General features: G+C 43.9%; 1 protein-coding gene across 4 annotated transcripts in view; it reads right to left on the bottom strand.

Annotated features, from left to right (window-relative positions):
* Positions 1-23,508, bottom strand: part of LOC309333537 (ubiquitin carboxyl-terminal hydrolase 12-A-like) — a 54,667-nt gene that overhangs the window by 7,309 nt on the left and 23,850 nt on the right. Inside the window, exons 1-7 of one of the 4 annotated variants that reach the window (XM_081847209.1) lie at positions 22,823-22,858; positions 16,532-16,745; positions 14,727-14,941; positions 10,162-10,238; positions 6,087-6,170; positions 4,366-4,563; positions 607-685 (exon numbers count right to left, since the gene is read on the bottom strand). In XM_081847209.1, coding sequence (XP_081703335.1) covers positions 607-685; positions 4,366-4,563; positions 6,087-6,170; positions 10,162-10,238; positions 14,727-14,941; positions 16,532-16,589 — 711 coding nt within the window. In that variant the 5' untranslated portion in view covers positions 16,590-16,745; positions 22,823-22,858. The other 3 variants (XM_081847208.1, XM_081847206.1, XM_081847207.1) reach the window with 3 other exon arrangements.

The raw sequence follows: 23,508 nt of genomic DNA, 5'->3' as shown, positions 1-23,508 counted from the left end.
GTAAACCATTTTAAATGGAAGTCACAATTCCTTTGTAAATGAGAGATTGAACACATGCTTTGAAGTGGGTTTGCACACCATGGTTAGAAGAGACGTTTGAAATTATGCTGTGGCCTTTAACAAGGCAACCAACAGAGTGTAATAATTTAATCACTTTTCAATATCAACCACCTTCAAGTCAGGGCACATGTATCAGTTGACTTCAGTTGTTCCAGGACCTGCACTGAACCCCAACCTTCAAGATGGAACTTTATTAATTTTTGCCTCCCTTCTCCTTCCCTTCCCTATCCTGCTCTTTGCTTACTTATGAAGCCCATCCAGGACTTCTGCACTTGTTGCTATGCAAAAGCACCTGGTGGCAGATCTCTTAAGACTTCCTCCCCCCCTTTGAACCCTTATTCTTCTGTGACCATCAGTGGCAAAGAATGAGAAAACAACAGCAAAATAACCAACCACCAAAAGTGTTTACGGGACTGGTAAAAGCAGCTCACTTTTCACCAGTCAAGGTAAAACGCCTAAATAATGTGTCGTGACAATGACTTACATCCAAGACACCGTGAGAGTTATCACCAGAGTGTGAGAAGTTGGCGTAATATATAGACCTACCTCTACAATATCATCATCAAACAGCAACCAAAAACCATGACTCTTCACAATGGTGATGTAATGTCCACGGTTTGGACCACTGGAACAAAACAAAAATGTTGGTGCTGACCTTTAAAGCCCTGAACACCTTTAACCCTGTATATCTCAGTGTCCTGAAGGAACATTTCCACCTCCATTGGACACTGAGAACCAGCTCTGAGGGCCTTCTGACGGTTCCCTCCCTGTGAGAAGTGAGGTTATGGGGAACCAGGCAGAGGGCCTTCTCAGCAGTGGCACCCGCCCTGTGGAACGCCCTCCCATCAGATGTTAAATAAATAAACAACTATACAACTTCTAGAAGACATCTGAAGGCAGCCCTGTATAGGGAAGTTTTTAATGTTTTATGTTTTACTGTGATGTTTTAATTTGTTGGATGTCGCCCAAAGTGGCTAGGGCAACCCAGTCAGACAGGTGGTATATTAATATCATAAATTAATGGTAGTCACTGAAACCTACAGGTTTTTTTAAAAGTTTGTGCGAATACAGGATCCACACAGCAATGTAGGCCTAATTCTTAGCAACCTGGGAATCTGTGTCTGTGCTCTACCACTTCAAGCAGATGGCGGTTCACAAGACTGAACAGCCCTCCAAACGAAAACATATCATGTGCATGGCAAACTAGTCAGGGTAGAGGTTAGGCTGCAACCCTTCTCATTGGCATTTACTGTTCTTTGGGAAAGGGCTGTGTGACTCAACAGCAGCACACATGCTTTGGATGCTGCTGGCCCCTGACTCAACCCCTGGCCCCTGACACAACCCCCAGCATCTCCAGGCAGGGCTGAGAGGAACTCCTGAGCCACTGCCAGATAGTGCAGTCACTACTGAGCTAGACTGACCAACGGTCTGACCATGTCTAAGGTAGCCTCCTATGTGCAGGTAATGCTCCCTTTTGCCATTTTTAATTGGCTATCCTTGTTAACTCGGTGCTGATGAATTCTCACCAGGTGGCGCTGACTCCATGAAAATATAAACCTTTAAAAAAAATTGGTCAGACTATACTGCTTTAAATAATTTCATTGTTCCAATAATAGATTTTATTTCAATTTCCTTTTCAGAGAAGATGGGAGCAGCCTACACCTGGCTTCTACAAATAACTCAGCATTTCTAAACGATCAGTCGAAAACATTAATTCATGTATAATTTGTGCGCGCATCAAGCAAATGTCTTAAATTACTGTAGGGGGCGGCAGGGAGTGGGGGAAATCCAACAATAGTTTTTTGCTTTTTAAAAACAACTTGAGAACTCTTCCTTGATTGTACAAATGAGATGGAACACATTAAGCTACTGTAACATATAAAATAGTTATCAGTCATCTGTCACCTGCAGTCATGAGCAGCCATTCCCTAGTGAGCTACCCTCTGAGATGCAGACTTATTATTATTACTAGTATCACAACCACATTTATTACTTGCCCTTCACTAGCAGGGCCCAGGGTGGGTGACAACAATTTTAAAAATCAGTATTAAAAACAGTTAAAACAAACTACAAGCACAGGATTAGTGTGCATCCTGAAAACATACTTCTCAAGCCGTAGCAAAGAGGTGCCTCTTTCACATTTCCTGAAATCTGAAATTCCACAACTTAGGGGTTGCCAGAGGTGATGCCCTCTGCAGGGATACAACCGCCACCCCAAACTTCTGAGGGCAGTAGAACTACCAAGACAAACTACCAGGTATTCTGCTGATTTTACGCCTGGAGTAAGTCTGTAGGGAAGGAGGGGGTCATTTGGTGCCTAAGTCAATTAGTATTTCAAACACTAGTGTGAGCCCATTGAACTAGGCCTAGAAACAAACCTGCAGCCAATGCAGCTGTGTCAGAACAGGGGCTATATGAGTTCTATAGGGAAGCCCAGCCAGTAATCTGGCTGGAGCATTGTGAACCAGATGAAGTTTCTGAGTTGTCTTTAAGGGCATGTTGGAATAATCCAATCTGGAAGTTACTAGAGCATGGAGTACAGTGGTTAAGTCATCGCTGTCTAGAAGGGGCTGTAGTTGGCAAACCAGCCACAGCTGGAAGTAAGCATTCCTAGTCACTGAGGCCATCTGAGCCTCAAGTGATTATGTTGAATCCAGCAGTACACCCAAGCTACAGACCTGCTCCTTCCACGAAAGTGCAACCCTGTCCAGAGCAAGCCATCTTCCCACGTCCTTGACTTGAGAACTTGAGAACTTGGAACACATAACACATAACATCTCTGTCTTTTCAGGATAGTTTCTATTTCCTGGTCCACATCCAACCCACCAATACCTCCAAACACCAGTATAGCACCTCAGCCACCTCTCCTGACTCAGATGGGAGAGACAGATAGCGATGGGTGTCATCCACATATCCCTGCAAGAACCCTGCAAGATATCGCAGGAAAGCTCCCACAGTGTCAAACAGTAGCTTCCCATAGTTACTTTGTGGAAATGCCCCTGAAGATATGAGCAAAACTACTGAAGTACAGTGTGCTCAAGTCTCACTTTTTTGAGCCAATCCATCAACAATGTCACCAAACAGGGCAACTGAGGCAGTTTCAGAGCAAGACAGAAATGGATCCAGATATTCAGTCTCCTCAAAGCATGCCTGAAGCTGGACCAACACCACCCTCTCAAGTACCCTTGTCCCAAAAAGTGATATTTGTAAACAAGTACCGCCCCAGCGGGAAGGTAAACAGCATTTCCATGCACTGCTCTGGTTTTTCCAGAAGCGGCATAGTCATGCTGGCCACATGACCCAGAAAAACTGTCTTCAGACAAACGCTGGCTCCCTCAGCCAGTAAAGCGAGATGAGCGCCGCAACCCCAGAGTCGTCCGCAACTGGACTTAACTGTCAGGGGTCCTTTACCTTTTTAATGGTTGCTTAACACTTCCAGGTAGAGGGAGGTTCTAAGGAGGTTCTAAGGAAGTTCAGAGTGGGTGGTACCTCTCCCTCCTCAAATGAAGCACTGATCACTCCCTGGACCCACCTAGTCCATCTACTATGGCCAACTTTAAGAAGCCAAGATGGTCAAGGGGGTAGGTGGTCAACCACACTTCTTCAAGCTGGTCTTCATCCTCAGACATGCAGGTCACTAGAGTACAAAGACAACCTATGTGCTCCACAGCAATGGTGAGTACACTCAGGAGAGATCATGCTGATGGCTCCACATAAATCACCATTCCACAGTGTGATGAGAGTCCCAACATGTCAACTGGAAAATCCCCCAGAGCATTCAGGAATCCACCAGACTCCATAATTCTGAGGGTAGACCATCCTATGGGAAGTGCCATCAGCTGGTGAAGACAGGTACCAAAGAGCAGAAGCAGAATGAACAAGAGGGGGACTACTTTGCACAAGAGAAGAGAGGTGAAAGCTGGAGGAAGATTTCCTTTAAAATGTTTTGAGAGAAGGTTTGTAATAGAGAACATGCAAGAGACTCTTGTGTTCCTCCAGGTATTGCTGGACCACAACTCCCAGCCAACATGATCAGGGAACCAATTATCACAGGCGAATTATCTTGAATCTGTAGTTCCGCAACATCTGGAGGGCCACATTCTCCCCACCCCTGAAGTAAGAGAAAGCTTGAACAGACCAAAGACTCATGCAGTCCAGCACCTGTTCCTACAGCGGCCAAGCAAACGCTTATGGGAAGCCTACAAGCAGAACGTCTCCAAACAGACAGAGAACAGACAAATATTTCCCCAAAATACATAGCAAACGCTATATCACATGGTATGCATGTGATCTCTCATAGTTTACCTGCCGCAATGAATAACTACAGCCACAAGATCATACATCCTATCTGGGTTTGAAGCATCTCCTGAAGTGTTGAAGAGTCGAAGTTCCAAAGGAAAGACTACACGGTAGGAAAGTTTGGTATATCGATGCAGATGGTCTATGTATTTGAATCTTTTCAAGTGCAGAGAAAGAATCATGGGCAACTTTTTCACTCGCATCCTAGGTCCACAAAATAAGACCAAAAGAGAATGAGATGGTGAAGGGTGGAATCCATGTTATGAAATCACTCTGAATTCTAAGAAAGCTTGTTTAAAACAGTAAACATGGTAAATTATTCAAATAAATGGATAGCTTTTTCAATATTAGCAAATCTGAAACATTACTCAGTACCTCTTTTGTGCAACATTGGGAAGAATCAGTGCGGCTGTTTGCCAACCTGCTGCCCTCTAGATGTTTTGAACTACAACTCTCATCAGCCTCAGCCTACAAGCCCTCTTGTGCTGGCTGAGGTTGATGGAAGTTGGAGTGCAAAATATCTAGAGGGCACAAGGTTGGTGAAGGCTGAGAAAGAGCATTATGGAGCATCTGGACTCAAAGCAACTTCTTATATGGCCCAAAAGCATCCGTCTCTCATCACAACAAGGAAAGCAGAAGAAAGAATGAACTCTGCCTTTTGGCTCTGGCTGCTATTGACTAAGAAATAAGAACAATTGATTTTCTCCTGTATCCTTGAGAAAAGTAGGAGGCAAAAGTGGTAACACTTACTCTTACCCAACCATGCAAGTCAGATGGCTTTAATTTGTTTTTGCAGGTTATCAGTCGGCATTTTCCAAAAGGAGAAAATATTGAACAGAAGATATTTGATTGGCTCTGCTTCAAAACACAAAATATGTTCCTGCTTTGTATTGAGACATGACAGCTTTCTTTTACATAAGTCACACAGGATGAAGCTTATCAGGGTCGCAGCCTCCACATGTAAACCTTCAAACACTCTGCATCAAGAATACGAAGTTTTGTGCCTGCTGAATTCTGCAACTTGCTGAGTTCAGTCTCTTATTTTGCATAAATCATTCATCACCTTTTATAAAAACAGGTTTGAACAATTGGTTGAATCAGATTCTGAAAGTCATGCACAGAGCTTCTTCAGTGCACCCTCAACCAATGCCCGACTACTGGAAACTTAGTTTAGTCATCCTTCCACCACCTGAGATTTCAGCAGGCATAGTTTCAAGAAATCCATCACAAAAGTGGGGCACCCCACAAGCAAGCAAAAAAAGGGGGGTTCAGCGACAGAAAGTCTAGGGAATACAAATTGTTCCAAACTGCAGTTGCTTTGAAATAAGTGCTGCTTTGTAGCATGGAGAGTTCCCACCACCACCACCACCACCACCAAAGCAGTAAACATGCAATATTATGTTTGGTGTTTTTCTGTACTCATAGTATTGCAGCAGACACACCTGGCTCTCTATATAATGTATTGTCCCTAATTCAAACAAAAGAGAACTGTAACCAACCTATCTTATTTTTATTGAGAACCAGGGTGGTTTAATGATTAAAGTGCTGGACAAAGGAAGACACAGGTTCAGATTCCGAATGGACTTTTCTATCACTTTTTCTTATCCTAATCTACCACACAAGGCTATTGTAAGAACAAAAGGGGATGGAGAACCATGCCTACTGCCTTGAGCAGATTGGAGGGAAAGTGACATAAAAATACAACAATCAATAGCTTTTAGGCTTACCTCTTTTGCGCTTCCTGTTTGCTGCGACACTGCTCACAGTAGTATTTTTGATCACTGCACAGAGTCTCAGAATTACTGAATTTCCTGTAAAAATGGGAAGTTAAATCAGAGTTAGGGCAGTTAGGGCAATTAGCGAATCCCATTTTTCAAAAGCCAAAGCCATGGATCCCCTACTTTTGAAAATGTTGGTATCTCTGTCATAGTTTTTGTTATGTGAACAGCACTCAATGAGTCCCAGTGCAAAACCAGGATGTGAGTCTTCTGCACCTTGCTCCTGTGCAAATCATGTTACCCACACAAGAGCACAGCCCCCCAAAACAGGATGTTCCGGACAACTGACGGGTATGTGCCACAGGCCCCCTGGGTGGGTTACATGGACCACCAATTGGCAACCACTGAGTTAGCACATTCAGGCGTTTCACCACCAACCAAGAACTCCTGTTTGCTCATACCTCATACTGGGGAGCAGTTTACCTATGAGAGTGCCTTACCCCATTTGCACCCACTCAACCATTTCAATTGGTGGAACTGGCACTGTTTCAGGTGCCACATTAATACCTGCTCCGCATTTGTAAGCACTTAATAATAATAATAATAATAATAATAATAATAATAATAATAATTTATTATTTATACCCCACCATCAGACTGGGTTTCCTCAGCCACTCTGGGCAGCTTCCAACAGAATATTAAAAATACATTAAAATCTTTTAATGTGGCAGCACCTCCATTTTGGAACTCCCTGCCTATTGATATCAGGCAGGCGCCTGCACTGTACTCTTTTTGGCACCTGCCAGAAACACTTTTATTTAGACAAGCCTACCTAGATATTTAGAAAGGTGGTGCAAGTTTTGTTTTGAATTTATTCATAATTTTAATTTTTTGAAAGTTTTAAATTATTGTTGTTAATTCATTTTCATATTGTTTTGTTTTGTTTTGTTTTGTAAAACACATTGTTTTGTTTTACAATCAAGCAGTGTATAAATTTTATGAGATAAATAAAACTGTTTTTTTATTTATACTATAGAAAACTCAGGTTCATGGGAGAAAACTCACATCCCATCCGGCCCACAAACTGGACAGCCGGCAGGATGAGGCTGAAGCTTCCTCTGTCACATGATTTATTCTGTCACATGTTCCTAAGGCTCCATTCCTCGCATTTCTGCACCACAGGGATAGGGAACTTGTAACTCAAATCCCAGCAACTCCAATGAGAGCTGAGAATAAGATCTGTGGAAAACCACTACTAGTCTGCACAGGCGATAATGTGTTGGATGAGGGTAATGCTATCAATGGTGGAATGCTGGAAACCACAGAGTGCTGTCGCATTCATGTCCAGCCCTGTTACTCAACTCAGTAGAAGGCAGATGATCACCTGATTGACTGAACTGATATTGTGCCCTTCCTTCCAAAGGAGCCCCAGGTGACTTCCTATGTTCTCAAGGCTTCCCATTTCTAGCATAAGTGAACTTGCTCGTTTTCATCCCTTCATTGGTGTGATGTGAACAATGGGTTAAATGACAGTGCTTGGGCTCATGTCTGGAGGAAGCACATCCCCTAAGTCTGGATGCTCTGAGATAAGGGTGCTGAGTCATTCACCCTCCCATCGGTAGGTGCAGAGATGGATATAATAATCTCTAGCTTTCAGTATGTCTTGTGTATGTCCTGAGGTCCATGTTCTGTCCTGATGCTGTCAGGATCCAACTCTGAATCTGTGAGAGTCAAGAAAAGAGGCTGTGGTTTTTACATGGTGGTAGTGCTAGCGGATTTATCTGTACACATTATCTTTACTTCAAAGCCCAGAAGAACTTTATGTAGAAGATAGTACTGTTTCACTTTGCTTTGTACCTGGGGACTCTGGAAGCTGTTCTGCTGGAAGCAGGAAATCTCTGAAGATTCTGCTGGGGCTCTGTATGCTTTGCTGATACATCACACTGGCTGAGGTATGGTGAACTACCAAACTACCTCAAGGACTGCCTCTTCCCATATGAACCTACCCGGACCCTGAGATCATCCACTGAGGTCCTTCTTCAAGTGCCTCCTCCGCGAGAGGTCAGGAGGGTGGCAACACGAGAATGAGCCTTATCTGCAGTGGCTCCCCATCTATGGAATGCTCTCCCCAGGGAACCAGTTACAGATAGGTAGCCGTGTTGGTCTGCCATAGTCAAAACAAAATAAAAAAATTCCTTCCAGTAGCACCTTAAAGACCAACTAAGTTAGTTCTTGGTATGAGCTTTCGTGTGCATGCACACTTCTTCAGATACACCAAAACAGAAGTCACCAGACCCTTCTATATAGTGAGAAGGTGGGGAGGGGTATTACTCAGAAGGGTGGTGGGAATGGGTGATTGGCAGATAGCTGTGATGAGCCTGTTGACGACTCTTAACGGCTGCAATAGGTCTTACAGGAAAAAGCAAGGGGTGAGAAGGTGAAAAATGGCTTTGTCATGTATAATGAGATAAGAATCCAATGTCTTTGTTGAGACCAGGTCTCTCCATGGTTTTAAGTTTGGTAATAAGTTGCAATTCAGCAGCTTCTCTTTCCACTCTATTTCTGAAATTCCTTTGTAATAGAACAGCTACTTTGAGATCTTGTATAGAATGTCCTGAGAGATTGAAGTGTTCTCCTACTGGTTTCTCTGTCTTGTGATTCCTGATGTCAGATTTATGTCCGTTTATCCTTTGGCGTAAGGTTTGGCCTGTTTGTCCAATATAGAGAGCTGAAGGACACTGTTGGCATTTGATGGCATACACAATGTTAGACGATGAGTAATTAAATAGTCCCGAGATGGTATGTGTGATGTTGTTGGGGCCAGTAATGGTGTTGTCCGGGTGTATGTGGCAGCAAAGTTGGCATCTGGGTTTATTGCAGGCTCTGGTGCCAGTGTCCGTGTTAAGTCTGGTTGTAGTATTATTGTGGGTTAGGAGTTGTTTAAGATTGGGTGGCTGTCTGTAGGCAATGAAAGGTCTTCCTCCCAGAGCTTGAGAAAGAGAAGTTGCTGAATTGCAACTTATTACCAAACTTAAAACCATGGAGAGACCTGGTCTCAACAAAGACATTGGATTCTTATCTCATTATACATGACAAAGCCATTTTTCACCTTCTCACCCCTTGCTTTTTCCTGTAAGACCTATTGCAGCCGTTAAGAGTCTTCAACAGGCTCATCACAGCTATCTGCCAATCACCCATTCCCACCACCCTTCTGAGTGATACCCCTCCCCACCTTCTCACTATATAGAAGGGTCTGGTGACTTCTGTTTCAGTGTATCTGAAGAAGTGTGCATGCACACGAAAGCTCATACCTAGAACTAACTTAGTTGGTCTTTAAGGTGCTACTGGAAGGAATTTTTTTATTTTGTTTCTCCCCAGGGAAGTTCGCCTGGTGCCTTCACTATACACCTTTAGGAGGCAGGCAAAAATGTTCCTTTTCAACCAGGCCTTTGTCTGACTTGATCTACATCCTATACCCTTTTTAAAAATGCTGGCTCTTTGGGGCTTTTGTTTTTTATTGGGTTGTTGGTTTTGTTTTGATTTTATGTATTTGATATTTTATGCGAACCACCCTGAGACCTTCAGATATAGGGAAGTATAGAAATTAAATTAATACAATAAGAATAATAACTGACTTGCACAAGTCACCAACATGCTTGCTATGCGGACTCTGGCTTTTCTCCCCACTCCACCCATCTGTCAAAATTTAGAGGATATGTTCCTTGGGGAAGGATACAACTTTTTAATGACATCTCTCAGTAAAACAGTATTCATGGTGACCTCCAAACATTTTGGACTATGACTCCCATCAACTCCAGCGAGCACAACCATCGCCAAAACATCACTGGCAGTTTCTAAACAGAGGTTGGATTGTCACCTGCCAGGGATTTTTAAGCTGTAAATCCTGCACTGCAAGGGATTGGCTTAGACCCTTGGGGTCCCTTCTAACTCTTCAATTCTAGGATTCTATGATCCGGAGGTTAGCAAAAGGCTCCTGTAAAGTGTCATATATTGACAGCATTACACAAGTGCTTATCTGGGAAGCTCTTGAGGTGTTTGGGTTTTTTTAAAAAAAAAAAAATACCTCAAACAGTGTGTTATTGATGTATTTTGTTCCACATCAATTGAAAGGTCCAGAAAGTCCTCATCTTTGCTGCTAACCTTGAAAAGAAAAAAGAAAAAAAGAGGCAGGGTAAATGGAATAAAAATAAGCAAGTTTAGAAATGATAAAACGTAAGAAAAGTCTACTGGATCAGACCACTGGTCCATCTAGTCCAGCATCCTGTTCTCACAATGGCAAACCAAGTGTCTGTGGGAAATCTACAAACAGGATGTGAGCACAAAAGCACACTCCCCTCTTGCAGTTTCCAGCAACTGCTATTCAAAAGCATCACTGCTTCTGACTGTGGAGGCACAGCACAGCCACCATGGTTAGTAGTCATGTTTCAAGTTTAAGAAAGAAGACATCTTTAATACAGGCAACTTCCGGTTTAGGCATGTCGGAATAATGTGCAATCACGCAGACTGCCAAACCAATTGCACACTGCCAAACCTGGAGGTAGCCCCCAAACACCACAAAAACATCATGCAAAGGGACAGAGCGGGGGCAAGCGGGCTTATGCAAGCTCTGCCAATGCACGCAGAACCCCCGCACAGGATTGCCTATACTCAAATGGAAGTATGAGTAGGGGTGGCCACAGAAGCAATGAAAAGTGGTAGGAAGGGGAGAACCAAACAGGAGTACCCAAGAATCCTTGGCAATACTGCACAGAATGATGGACATGGCTCTTTGATCTCATGCAGTCAAGCATCATTTGACACGCAGCATCCTCTCGCACTCATAAATCAATACCACAGCTTATAATACAGATTCATATGCTATAGATCAGCTTTCCCCAACTTGACAGCCTCCAGATACTGACTGGGGCTGACGGAAGTTGTAATCTCAAACATCTGGAGGGCATTAGACTGAGGAAGGCAGCTATGGACCACTGGCTTTCTATTAATGGGTTGCAACCCCCAAATTAGTCATGACCTGACCTCAGTAGGGGCATACCAGTTCCACTAACATTTGTTTTTTTATTAATTTTTTCATCCTTATTTTTTTAAAGAGATAAACAGAAAGGCAGGGAAGAAAGGAAGGCAAGGAAGAAACAGACAACAAAATTATGTGACATAACTCCCCCTGCCCCCTGCAAACCCCAGGGATTGTAGCTTGCTCCCCTGCCCCCACACTACCATTCCTAGGGTTTTCCTGCAGAGAAGGAATGACTGTCAAACTGGTATGTCTGCAGTGAGAAATAAAGACAAGGAATAATTAAAAGATGCTAAAGATTCAATGATGAGCCCCATGGTGCCTCTTATTGCCTCTCTTCATATACTGGGGGACATGTTGGATCAATTGCTGGACTTCAACTCCCTTCATCCCTGACTAGTTCCCCTCCCCTGCTGTAATAAAACTTCCATGTTCAGAAGCTATTGTATTTTAAATCTGGTGCTCAAACAAACAAACAAACAAACAAACAAACCAGGAGGCGGGCTATTGCCCTCACAGCCTGATGTGGGCTTCCTAGAGGAATCTGTGTAGCCACAATGGGAAGCTGCAAATGGGTTCCAGTCTAAGATTCACATTGCTGGTTGGAGTTAAAGGTTTCAGGTCTGAAAAGGTTGAAGACTGCTGAAGATAAGAGCTTAAGAGGAGCTTGCTGGATCAGGCCAGGAACCCATCTAGTCCAGCATCCTATTCTCACAGTGGCCAGACAAGATTCTTGTGAGAAACCAGCAGGCAGGATCTAAGCACAAGAGCACAGTCGCCTCCTGTGTCTTCCAGCAGCTGGTATTCAGAAGCATTGCTACCTCTAACTGTGAAAGTAGAGCACAGCCATCATGGCTAATAGCCATCAATAGGCCTCTCCTCCATGAAACTGTCTATTCCTCTTTTAAACTCATCCATGCTGGTGATGATCACTGCCTCCTGTGTGAGTGAGTTCCATAGTTTAACTATGCACTGCATAGGAGTACTTCCTTTTATGTGTCCCGAATCTTCCAGATAGCTGCTCAGCCTCTTCTCAAAATAAGGGGCAGTTGCAGGCTACATGTTGTTTCATCCACTCAGAACACCTCCCCATATAAAATGACAAACTAAGCAGAACACTATTTGTCCAATCAGCAATTCCAGTGGTGCAAATGGAAGCCTTCTTTCCAGTGCAAAGGCATGTGCAACTTCCCCCATCCAATCCAGACAGGGACTGCAGCTGGGCATATTCAGGTTTAAACCCCTCCCCACTACTCCCTTGATTGGCTCTGAATTCAGCTCACCTGTGATTGCTATTTATATTTTTAAAAACAAACCATTCACACAACTGTTAATTGTGTGAGTGGGGTTATATTTAGTTTGGCCTTTGGAAAGCCTTGCATTGGCGACAGGCAATTGCCGCAGAACCAAATTTTCACAACCTGCGCCATGTCGGCTGAGAAGATCCCTTTAGAATGGAGCAGGTATCAAAACCAATGCTATTTTTAAAGCACATTAAGTTTAAAAGCCCACTCGAGATTCCCCCCTCTGCTTAGGACTTCACTTTTCCGAAATAGGTCAGGATTTAGAGAGCTATTTTAAGAGCCCCACACACGTGCGCATGTGCGCGCGCGCGCGCACACACACACACACACACACACACACTGCTTTGGAAGCTCATCTCTTGTTTTCAAAGGCAATTCACCATATAGCAGAAGGGACTCTTTGAGAAACACATCCAAAGTAAGTCATGTAGTTCCTTGGATGCAGGACATGCTGATTGACTGGATTTGTTCCAGGAAACGATGCAAATTAATGGCTGGCTGACTTAACTGGTTCCTATTTCAATCTTCTTCAGACTGAAATGCATCTTAAGAAGAGCCCTGCTGGATCAAGTGAAGTAGATTTTAACTTCAAACCTGTTTCCAAGAGTGATAAGGCAGATGTATCAAGAAAATCTCAAGTACGATGGCAAAAACCAGCAAAACTGATAACACTGACTGTTCCATATAGCTGCCATGGCTTACAGCCATTTGTCTACTCCAGCCTTTGCCCGCCTGGTGCCCTCCAGATATTTTGAACTACAATTCCCATCAGGGTATCGGCTGCAGCTGATAGGAGCTGCAATCCAAAACATCAACAAGGTATCAGGCTGTGATGAAGGCTGCTCTACTCCTTCAGTCTATGGGGAACTCACCTTAAATCTCCCCTGGTTATCTTAGACAGGTGACATCCACACCACACATTAAAGCACATGGCTCTCAGTTCCCAGAATCCCGGGAGCTGTGGTTTACTCTTAACAGATCTGAAATACAAAGCACCATTAACAAATGGCATTTTCCAAGCTTCTTCGCGGGGAGTCATACGCATGAAATGTGCTTTAAATGTATGGTGTGGATTACCTTAGATCCCCCCCCCAAAGTAGTCAACATAATCATACCTTCTTATTTGACTCATTTTTTCATTTCGTTAGCATACTAGCCATGAAGCTAAATATACAAGGCCTTTGCTGGAATACCTAAGACGTGCCACCAATCACCTAGCTTGATGGTCTTGGTGTTGCTGGGCTTCTGGAACCTGCTTTTTAAAAAATCACTCATCCTCCCAAGCTTTTGGAGTTATCTGATTGTTCAAGGTCTCTGTGTAGTTAATGGCCATTGCAAAGAAAGTTTGCTTGACACTTTTCTTTTAATTTTTTTGGCGGCTGCTGTGTTCCTTATTTTATTATACTGTGTTTTATTGTTTAGATGTAGCAATTGTTTTGTTTAAATATTATTTGTATCCCATTGTGGGATCCAGAATGAATGAAGAGCACACTTAAAATGTAATAAAACAGGTAAGACCAAAGTTATCACCATACTAGACTCCCCAGCATTTACCACAGGGATGGAGAATGTTTTTCAGCCTGAGGGCCATATTCTATTTGGGCAACCTTCTGGGGGCCACACGGCACTGGTGGGTGGTGCCAGAGGTGAAGAAGGCAAATAAACAGATGTGAATTTCTAGCATTCATCAGGCAAACATGCTAGGACACATTCTAGCAAAGCAAAAACACTCAAGGATGGTGAGAAGCAAGTCTGGTAATGGATGTGGCCTAGGAAGAGTTCTAAGGACCAGATGGAGAAGCCTGGAGGGCCAGATTTGCCCCCACTCCCCCAATGAGGTTCTTCACCTCTGATCCAATACTGACACATCACACTTCTTGCAAAACTGCTTTCCTACATCATTGTGGGACCTTGTGCCCCTTCTGTCTGGTATCCCATAACAGAGTAAATTATTGCAAACAACACACAATAAAAACCCCTCCTCTGTGATCGTGAGGAACCAAGAAGTGAAAAACAGGCATGCACAGGAGGTGGTAGCATAAGTCTGAATCACACCTCACCAAAGGAGAGTGTTACAGTCCAGTTACAGTCTCTCAGCCTAACCTACCAGGGTTGTTGTGAGGATAAAACTGGGAAGGGGAACCACGTATACCACCTTGAGCTCATTGAAGGAAAGGCAGGACAGAAATGAACAAAAAGAAAAGAAGTCATATTCTGAGTAGGCCCACTGAAATCAATGGACCAACATACTCTAATGGCTTATTGTTGGATAAGGAAGAGCTTTGGGGGATTTAAAGAACAACAACATACAGATTCACAGGTAAGACATCTGGTTTCATTGGTTAGTGTTCCCTGGAAGATTTCATGGACCCAAGTGCGGTCCACCTTCTCCCCTTTGCTTCTATTCCACAGCTTGCCATTTTGCTTTTCCTGCTTCTTCTCATCTCGTAGTAAGTCAGCAATCCTGTTCAGCAGGTAGTTCAGTAATTCATGTGCGTCCTGTTGCATGGTATTGTTGAAGAGTTCTGGCAATGAAGATGTGCAAGACAAACAAAAGGAAGGGTGATTAAAATGCTGTTAGGTCACTCGCAGCGTACAGTTTCAGTTACTTCCAATATGAAGTATGGTGGGGCAGAAGGGGGTGAAATGCACTGCGTAATACTGTTCCTCTTAATCGTGCCACATGATATTGGTGCTCCACTCTGCCTCATTAAGTCTGGAGAGTTATTTAGAGACTGACAATGGACACAAGGCTTAGGTAAGACACAGCTGACTGGCTGAGGCACAGAGCGCTTTTAAACTAAGCTGGATTGATTACTGCATTTATTTTTATACGCATATATTAGATCTAGCAGAGAAAGTGTGGATCCACTATGGAGATTCCCAGTACTAAGGCATATAAAGTCTTAAAGAACTTAGAAGCAGGATACCTAGCATACCACTTCCCCTCAGACATTCCTGGCCAATGGATAAGATCTTCAGACAAAGCCTTGCTGGCTATACTGAAGCCTCTGGGATGCTGCCCTATGACACCTAGGGAGTGGGTCTTCTTAGTACGGGCACCAACCTCCTGTACACCCTCCCAAGGGCAGAAGGTGGTGGACACAGTAGTTACTTTTAAATGCCTCTTGAAAACACACTCCCCTGTTTCAGCATTCAATATCCAGGCTGTACGCTATTCACAAAATTAGTAAAAGGGAACAAAGTATTAGAAGTTGCTATCTGTTGGCTGTTATCTCTTAATTTAGTTAATTTTGGCATCATTTTAGTTTTCCAGACTTCCATTAACCACTCTTTCAACACTGGATATGTACATTCATGCCATCCCTTCAGGATCATAAATTTCAGCACTTGTCAACAAGCGCCATATCAGCAGCTAATTTCCCATCTCAAATATCCAGGTAATGGGCAGGATCCAGGCTAAAGCAGCTGCACTAAAGTCCCACTTATTTCAACGAGGGACTAAGCCATGGCCATCTTGTCCCATTGATCTCAGCAGGATCTAAATTATAAATAGTTATAAACAGTTCTAACTTATGTTTTATTGTGGGTGTGCATTGGGAGGGGTGAATAACAAAGCATACTGGAGTGAACTGGCGAGTGGCTTCTTCTCTCCTGCAATAAGATCAGGGCCCCAACAAACCTCACATCACTCTGCTGTTTTTGGCCTTTTCTGTCCCATACATGTCCCATTCTTTCTTACAGATTTCTTTTTGTTATTGTAAATTGTTTTAAACTGTTCTTACAGTTGTGCTTTAATATTGTAACCTGCTCTGGGACAATAGGGTGAAGGGCGGGTACTTAACAACAACAACAACTTGTTTGTTTGTTTGTGGCTCTCTCCTCCTTGTTTAATCGCCACAACAACCCTAAGAGGTAAGTTTGGCTGAGAGGCAGTGACTGGCCCAAGGTGAGCTTCATGGTCAAATAAGGATTTGACCTCTGGTCTCCCAGATTCCAGTTCAACACTCAAACCAATACATTACCCTCTCTGCACCCCCCCCATCTCCATGTTCCTCTAGGAAGCAGCTCCCAAGCCACTAAAGTAACACCTGAAAGGCCCCCAAGGATGCATAACACTGAAGTGGACATGGAGATTTAAGAAGTCTAGTTACCGTTGTCTTTCTGCAGCTGGGAAATAAATTTCTTGGGAGGGATGACCCCCACCTTCATCTTTTGTGTGGCGATGTCGTTGAAAAGCTCTGAGAGGCATGTCAAAAGGGTTTCCTTTTTGTGCGGCTGGACCTTGTAAGCCAAAACCTTTTCCCGAAACGGACGACAAAAGTAAAGTGCCTGCAGAACAGAGTTGCAATAGCAGGTATTTCCAAACTAAATGAAAGAAAGCCGGGGGCAGGGGGAGAGAAAGAGAGCAAAAAAAAGAAGAATTTTTATTCAAGGTCTACTAAAATGGGGGGGGGGGGGTGAGGAGGCAAAAAGTACCTGAACTAGTTGCAGTGAAAGGGCATGAGGGAAATAAGCAGAGTATGACAGAGGCTGACTGTACAATGCATGTGATTTCATGAAATGGGATGGAGGCTAGCTTAAAATTATCTGTTTACCGGATTGCCCCGAAAATAAGCCGCACTTGCCCCCCAAATTCTGACTGTGAAAAGTTAAAGTGCAGCTTATATTCAGAACCGAGCGCTGCGCTCCCAGCTTCTGGCACTACTGCCCTGAATGGGGAGTTGGGGGTGGGGCAGCCGGCGCTGGCGCTGGCGCCGGCTTGGGGAGGTAGTACCAGGAGTTGGTAGTGCTGGAAGTCAGGCATGCAGCGTGCTCGGAATCGAGCACTGGCACCGGTGTGGGGAGCAGGGCGCCAAGGCCGGTCACCCCCCATTCAGGGCAGTAGTGCCAGGAGGTGGGCCACACCCGCAAATTTTAAAGGTGCGGCTTATTTGCGGGTATGATTTATATTTGGACCAATATGGTATTATAACCATTATTATAATTATATTTATTATAAGGCTTAGTTCTCCAACACCTAATAGAGAAGTACTCATCTAGTAATACTGTCTCTCTCTATGTGGCCTTCATCGACTTCAGAGCAGCCTTCGACTCCATCTCCAGAATAAAGCTATGGGGAAAACTGGAGACTTCCACACTTGACAGACACTTGCTATATTTAATACGCACAGCACATGAAGGGACCTTGCTGAAAGTGCCTTGTTCCCCCCAAGCCATCTATTCAACGCAATAGAGACCGAGAAGGGAGTCAAGCAAGGATGCATATTGGCCCCATCTTTATTCAATTTTTATACAATTGATATGATTCCCCACCTCCACAATATGAATTTCCACCCTCCAAAACTCACAGGAAAGCATATTCCAGTGCTGCTTTATGCAGATGACATAGTAATCCTCTTGAGAACACTGGCAGCATATTGCAAGGAGCATATTGCTCCGTCTTAAAGAGCAATGTGCCAAACACCCCTCATCTTGGAAATCCGTCATTGTCCTATTCTTCTATGCCTGACCTGGAGTCTTCAATCAGTGCGGCCCAGTCAGATGACTGTACATCCTCGTTCTCTGCTAGTCAACCTCTTTTGGTAGAACCTTATTTACCCGCAACCTCTTCAAGCCAACATATAAACGTCAAGGAAGCTACTGCGCAAAGAGACAGCTCAGGTCTTATTGAAGACCCTGCTGGCCACATCAATCAAATTACCACCCCTTCGATACCTTCGGCAATATCACGCCTGGTGCCGTCTCAGACCCTCGGCAATGCCTCTCCCACCAGTAACCAGAGTAATTGACTAGCATATAGTCCCTCTTTAAACTGCTTTAATGTGCTATCCTGGAATGTGGCGGGATGGTCGTCCAAACAGGATGGTGGGAATATGAAAGAGTTTTTAGCGAAATTCCAGATTATGGGTATACAAGAGACCTGGTGCCTAGAATCGTCACCTCCCCCATCCCTACTGGGCTATGACGCCTTTGTGATTCCTGCGACCAAAACACATTTGTATGGGCGCCCTAGTGGTGGCCTGGTAACATTTGTTGCGCAGGGCCTTCAACTTAATATCTCTCCTCTCTTTTGGTCAGAGAGTAATTCCATACAAACTTTACACATCACTAACAGCCCGGTTGGGGACTTCATATGTGTAAACTTGTACAATCCATCTACCTCCTCCCATTCTCATTCAAATCAGCTTTGGGAGGATTTAAGATTTATCCTCGATAAATCCATGGCTGAATTTCCAAAGTCAGAGATCCTTATAATGGGGGACTTTAATGCCAGAATCGGAGCAGATATAAGCTCATTCACCCATAAGTCGCAATTATTCATTGAAGAGGAGTGGTTTCCTACGTGGAATTCACATGATAAGACCATCAATAGGGCTGGCATCATACTACTGGAGTTTACCATAAACTGCGGGCTCCGCAGCTTGCATGGCACACCCAAAGACTGGTCCGGGAGATTCTATACTTTTCTAGGATCGAGAGGGGCAAGCGTTATAGACTACATCTGGTCCTCCTCGGCACTTAATGATAAGGCATATTGTTTCAATGTGTTTAATAGAACCGAAAGTGACCACCTCCCAATCGCCATCTCCTTCCTCCACACACAGCTGGGGCTTCCCAGCTCACTCCACCTTCAGGACCCACTGATCTTAGCCCCCGGACGTAAGAAGTGGGATACCTATCTGGAGCAAGACATAAAAGTCCTCCTAAATTCCCCTGAGATCCTAGCCTTGAAAGCTCAGCTGTTAACAATGAATGTGAATCATTTCTCAACTTTTCAGCAAATTCTAGCCTACTTGCTTCCTTCTCTCACGAAACCTCCCCATGCGATTCCAACCTGGAAGAATCAAACTTGGTTCGACCAAGAATGCAAACAGTGCAGAAGTTGGCTTAGATCTCTTCAGTCTGATTTGAAATCAGACAGCACCCAGAGCAAAATCAGGGAGGTAGCCCAATTCCGTTCATACTACAAGAAGCTGCTTCAACATAAGAAATTGCTCTTTGCGAAAGAACGCTGGACGGCGCTGTCAGTGGCCATTAAAACCCGTGACGACAAGAAATTCTGGAACTTAATTAATGCAGGTTTAAGACCCCACTCATTCATCGTTAATAACATCACAGCAGCCAGTTGGCACTCTCACTTTGCTCAGCTGTATTCTGCCCCAGATCCAGTAGTAAACGTAGTCTCTATTCTACCAGCATCTGCCTTGCCCACCTGGGAACCAGTTTCCCCAGAGAGATGTTTACAACTAATCAGCATGCTTTCAGGGGATAAATCCCCGGGGGAGGATATGATACCACCGGAGGTATTTCTATCGAACCAGACGTGGTGGGCCCCTATTTTAGCATCTCTCTTTACCACTATTAATGCTACTCTTAAGATCCCATCTAACTGGAAACAGAGCATAGTCATCCCAATACATAAAAAAGGGGACCCACAAGATCCGCGTAACTATCGACCTATCAGCCTGCTGGATATCTCATACAAGGTTTATTCTAGATTCTTGCTAGAGAAATTAATCGAGTGGGCAGAAGAAACAAAGCTATTCCACCCGGAACAGGCTGGCTTCCGTAAAGGTCATAGTACATCTGGCCAATGTCTTGTTCTATTTACCCTGATTGATAAATACCTAAACAGGTTCAACTGCAAACTACACGCGGCTTTTGTGGACCTGACCTCCGCTTTCGACTCCATCCCTAGAGATAGGCTATGGCAGAAGCTTAGTTACACCAACATAGATAAGAGGCTCCTCCACCTTCTTATGGAAATTCACAATGATATATCGGCCAGAGTAAAATTTGGCCCTCTGGGAGCCCTTTCTGATTCTTTCCCTCTGAATAAAGGGGTCAAACAGGGCTGCCTCTTGGCCCCTTTTCTATTTAATTTCTACATCAATGACATCGTTACAACCATGAAGGCCCTAAACCAATCTGCCCCCTCTTTACAACAGCTCAAGATCCCCATATTACTCTACGCGGACGACATGGTGATACTGTCTTTAACCAAGCAGGGCTTAAACAACATGCTCAGAGGGCTCATGACATATTGTGATACCAACTCCCTCAAAATCAATTTCGCCAAAACCAAAATTCTTACTTTTGGCACGAAAACTCGGAAGCCATTCTGGAATTTTGAGGGCCACTCTATTGAATATTGTTCAGCATTCAAGTATTTGGGTATCACTTTTCAGTATGGGCTTAGCTGGTCAGCTCACCTAAATATGTCCATCCTGGCTGCCCGTAGAACCATCAAAGCTTTGGAGAAATTCTTCTATGCAAAAGGCGGCCAGTTGGTTCCACCAATCAGAAAAGCATTTATCAGCAAAGTCCTCCCGATGCTACTGTATGGGGTTGAAATCTGGGGGTGGAATTTAAAAACACTACAACGGCTCGAGATTCTATAAAACTCCTTTGCACGAAAGGTACTGGGTCTCCCCAAGGGCTCGGTTGCTGCACAGTTAAGAACAGAACTGGGCCTCCCCTCCATTGTTGCGAGAGCCCACATTAGAATTATTAGTTTTTATTGTAAATTAATCAAAGCCCCAGGTTCCCTTTTAGCCAGGCAAGCCTTTTTAACTTGTTCTCACAGCAATAAATGGTCCAAGGCCATGGAGACTATTACTGCATGCTACTTCCTCCCAGATCTGGACATGCTGTCAGCTTGGGATCAACATAAAATCCAGGCCTGGATTCTTACTAGAAACGAGGCCATGGACCGGGCACAGTCCACCACAGCTCGCCTCTCCATGTGGCTCCCTAAAGTGAAAGTGGTAAGATCACTTGCCAACTACTTGATAGACCTGACGGAGCCCAATTTGAGATGAGCGTTTACCATGGCCCGTTTCCATTCTATACCCACGGCCTTCCTGCAGGGGATTTACTCTAAGACCCCTATTACTCAGCGTCCATGTCCATGCACAATGAATGAAGTAGAGGACTTCATACATTTCTTTTTCTACTGCCCTATTTATGAGCTAATAAGAACTAAGCTCCTCCTCTTGATCCCGTCCACCATCACATCTAAGGAAGACTGTTTGAAATCACTTCTTGTGGACGCAAATCCCCAAGTTATACGTGGGGTGGCAATCTTTATAGTGCAGGCCTTGAAACTCAGGGCTACTCTGACGGGGTAGTGTGTCCTAGACCTGGACCTGTCTTAATTCTTTTATTACCTTTTTAACCTAATGTCCCGAGCCTATTTTGGGGCCATTATATGCTTTATATACATTCACAGTAATATCGCTTTGAATTTTGTTTGGTTGTTTGTCTCTAGCATTTTTATTTTTATTTTTTATTTTATTTTTTTTATCCTGCTATGGCTGTATGCTAATGCAATAAAGGTTTGATTGATTGATTGCAAGGAGGGCCTATTGGAGCTCAATTACCAGAAAACCAAAATTGTGGTTTTTGCCAAGAGGCCCAAACCACTGCATGGTTCATCAATGGGCACAAGATCGAGCAGGTCACCTGCTTCAAATACCTGGGTCTAGCCCCACATTCATCGGGAAGCAGAAAAGCCCACGGTGACTATATTGCAGGGAATGCCCACAGAAGCACAAATGCTATCCTCAGGTACCTCAGGTGGACACGATATACCTGCAGCCCTCAAATTGTTTGAGGCTAAATTAATTGCACAGCTGTTATATGGTGCTCTACAAGTGCCTAAACATGTCTCCAGTGCTACCATACGTCTTGAAACTGGATCCATAAGAATTGAGGCAAGAGTGTGGCTTGCCACTCTTAATTACTGGTTGAGACTATATTTCTTCCTGAGCGGCCTTGCTCCCCTGACTATTAAGGATGATTTCCAACCAACATGGAAACGAGCTGTGAAAAATATAATAACTACTCTAGGCTTCAACACAGAGATTTTACTTGACATGGGGCATGAACAACCTAAAAGAAACATTAAACAGCATGTGGAAGACACAGAACGCCAAGCTGGCCTAGCCAGCTCCCCAAAATTTCTAATTAGTGAAACCAGAAGATACCTCACCTCCCAAATGCCATACAGTCATACCTCGGGTTACAGCTGCTTCAGGCTGCGTTTTTTCGGGTTGCGGACCGCCAAAACCCAGAAGTACCAGAATGGGTTACTTCCGAGTTTCGGCGGTTGCGCATGCGCAGAATCGCAACCTGCGCGTCCACTGTATATAACCAACCTTGAAATCTCAAAACAGTGAAGGGTTTTCACTCTGTCTTGTTGTCAGGCCCTCCCCTCAGCCATTCAGGAAGGACGTTATAGGAAGACACCATATGAGGAGAGGAAATGCCCATGGGGCTCCGGGCAGCAGGAAACAACAGAACATGCCCTTTTCCATTGCCAGTACTATGTAGACATACGAGCCAGGTTTATCCTGCCTATCCTGCACAAATTCCCAGAATGCACAGAACAACTCAACATCTCCCTACTACTCCAGGATGAAAACCCAGATGTTACATACTCAGTTGCTAGATTTTGCGCTGCCATGATGGATATTCGCCCAAGGATGGTTTGTGCTAGAAACCAGTCCTAAACTGAAGGCCCATATTGCAAGACCAATATTCCCCTAAGCTCTACCCCTTATAGGTGTTTTAACTGTGTGTCTTTTAGTTCGTATCTGTTTTAATTAACAATCCTTATTCATCAACTATTTTATTCATATGTTTCTCTTATACTGACCTGTGACTGTAATAAAGTTTATTCATTCATTCAATCTTCGTTTTTAGAAATAAAAAAATGTTATCCTCAGGTATAACATGTTATTTTTTTATTTAGGCCATGGATCCCTTAGCAATGACAGACTACGTGTCCTCCTCCTCTTGGTACTCACTTAGTAAATCACATAACTGTATCCTATAATTTTTTTCCTGGAAATTGTGACAACTTACTTTTAAAAAACAGTTTTTCTTTATCCCCACCCCCCAAAACCGATTCATTACTAAAATTCAATAAAATATATATTTCGAAAAACAGGAGGGGGATTTGGGGGGGGGGAGGCAGCTTTGTTTTGGCAGCAAATGTTCTTGCTACCTATTATTCCCCTCCCTGAATGCCCCTTGTAACAATGCAACATGATTGCGCAACAATATTCCAAGGGGGGGGGAATGGGGGGGTTAAGTGTGGGTAGTAGCTCCCATAATGAAACCA

The sequence above is a fragment of the Podarcis erhardii genome, assembly GCF_964252035.2.
Source record: "Podarcis erhardii genome assembly, chromosome: Z".
Lineage (NCBI taxonomy): Eukaryota > Metazoa > Chordata > Lepidosauria > Squamata > Lacertidae > Podarcis > Podarcis erhardii.
The sequence above is the reverse complement of the archived record's forward strand: the minus strand, read 5'-3'. Positions and strand labels throughout refer to the sequence as shown.